General features: G+C 32.0%; 1 protein-coding gene across 1 annotated transcript; it reads right to left on the reverse strand.

Moving 5' to 3' along the window:
• Positions 1-44: 44 nt before the first annotated feature.
• LOC110440974 lies at positions 45-1,196 on the reverse strand. The gene is made up of 2 exons (XM_021484082.1): positions 373-1,196; positions 45-168 (listed from the first exon to the last, which is right to left on the reverse strand). The coding sequence occupies exons 1-2, from the start codon at positions 1,185-1,187 to the stop codon at positions 45-47; spliced, it is 939 nt and encodes a 312-aa protein (XP_021339757.1). The 5' UTR covers positions 1,188-1,196.
• Positions 1,197-1,205: the final 9 nt, after the last annotated feature.

The raw sequence follows: 1,205 nt of genomic DNA on the forward strand, positions 1-1,205 counted from the left end.
AAAACAGATGGTTTTTTCCAGTAGTACAATTTTATACGTCTTTCTTATCTTAAAACTTGATAAAATGGACAAATGAACAAAAAATGGTATTCGTCTTCAATATCTTCAGAGTTACAAATTCTGCATATACGTTCATTTCTTACAATGTTTCGATATCTCCCAGTTTCAATATACAGCGAATGCGCTGATAAACGTAACCTAGTTAGAGCAATTCTATTTCGCTTTGGAATATATTTACATAAATATTGTTGTAATGTTAAATTATCAACTAAATGTCTATACAAAAAACATTTCGAGGAATTCTCTAATAATTCAAACAATTCTTGCCGTGCGTTATCAAAGATTCTCTGTTTAATAATTGGCAGGGCTTCAGACGAGTTCACATTATTTTGATTCAGCCACACTTCGCCAAGACCGAGTGAAAAAAGTTTGTCTTTCACAAAAGTTACCCAATTAAAAACAGTATTTCGCTTTGGCATATACATGAGTTCATCATAGGCAGTTTTAAGAACACAGTTCTTAGTATTTAAAAGCTTGAACCAGTACTTAATTAAATTATAGTGTCTGGTATGTACAATCGGAAATCTACCCAATTCAAAATAGATCATTACATTACATGTTGACTTCTTAACACATAATATCCTTTTGCAAAATTCCAGGTGAACTTTCTCAATATCTATGCCTTTGCACGAGCCCCATACCTCAGATGCGTAACACAGTATACTGGTAACATATGTGTCAAAAAGTTTAATCAAAGTATGGCAGTTTAAATTCATATTTTTACATTTTGTATATAAGGCAAATACTGACTTTCGACCTTGCCCGGATAATTGCTTTTGTACAATATTAAATTTATTGTTCCATTTAAAATCAATACCTAGATAAGTAAACTGTTCAACGACTTCTATTTTTTTTCTATCGAAGAACCATTCCTCGTTATTTCGTAAGCGGCCTCCATTTCTAAAGACAACAATCTTAGTTTTTGCCGTATTAACGGTCAATTTCCATGAGTTCGCATATATAGACAAACTATTTAACATATTCTGTAGCTCATTGGCTGATTCTGCAAGTAGCACCAAATCATCCGCATACATTAATAAAAAGAGACTGAGTTCTCCAAAATCATACGGTTTAACACCGTTAGCAATAAAGTCATTTTCAAAGTCATTTACATACATTGAAAACATAATTGGGGATAAAATTTC

The sequence above is a fragment of the Mizuhopecten yessoensis genome, unplaced genomic scaffold (assembly GCF_002113885.1).
Source record: "Mizuhopecten yessoensis strain PY_sf001 unplaced genomic scaffold, ASM211388v2 scaffold714403, whole genome shotgun sequence".
Taxonomy (NCBI): Eukaryota; Metazoa; Mollusca; class Bivalvia; order Pectinida; family Pectinidae; genus Mizuhopecten; species Mizuhopecten yessoensis.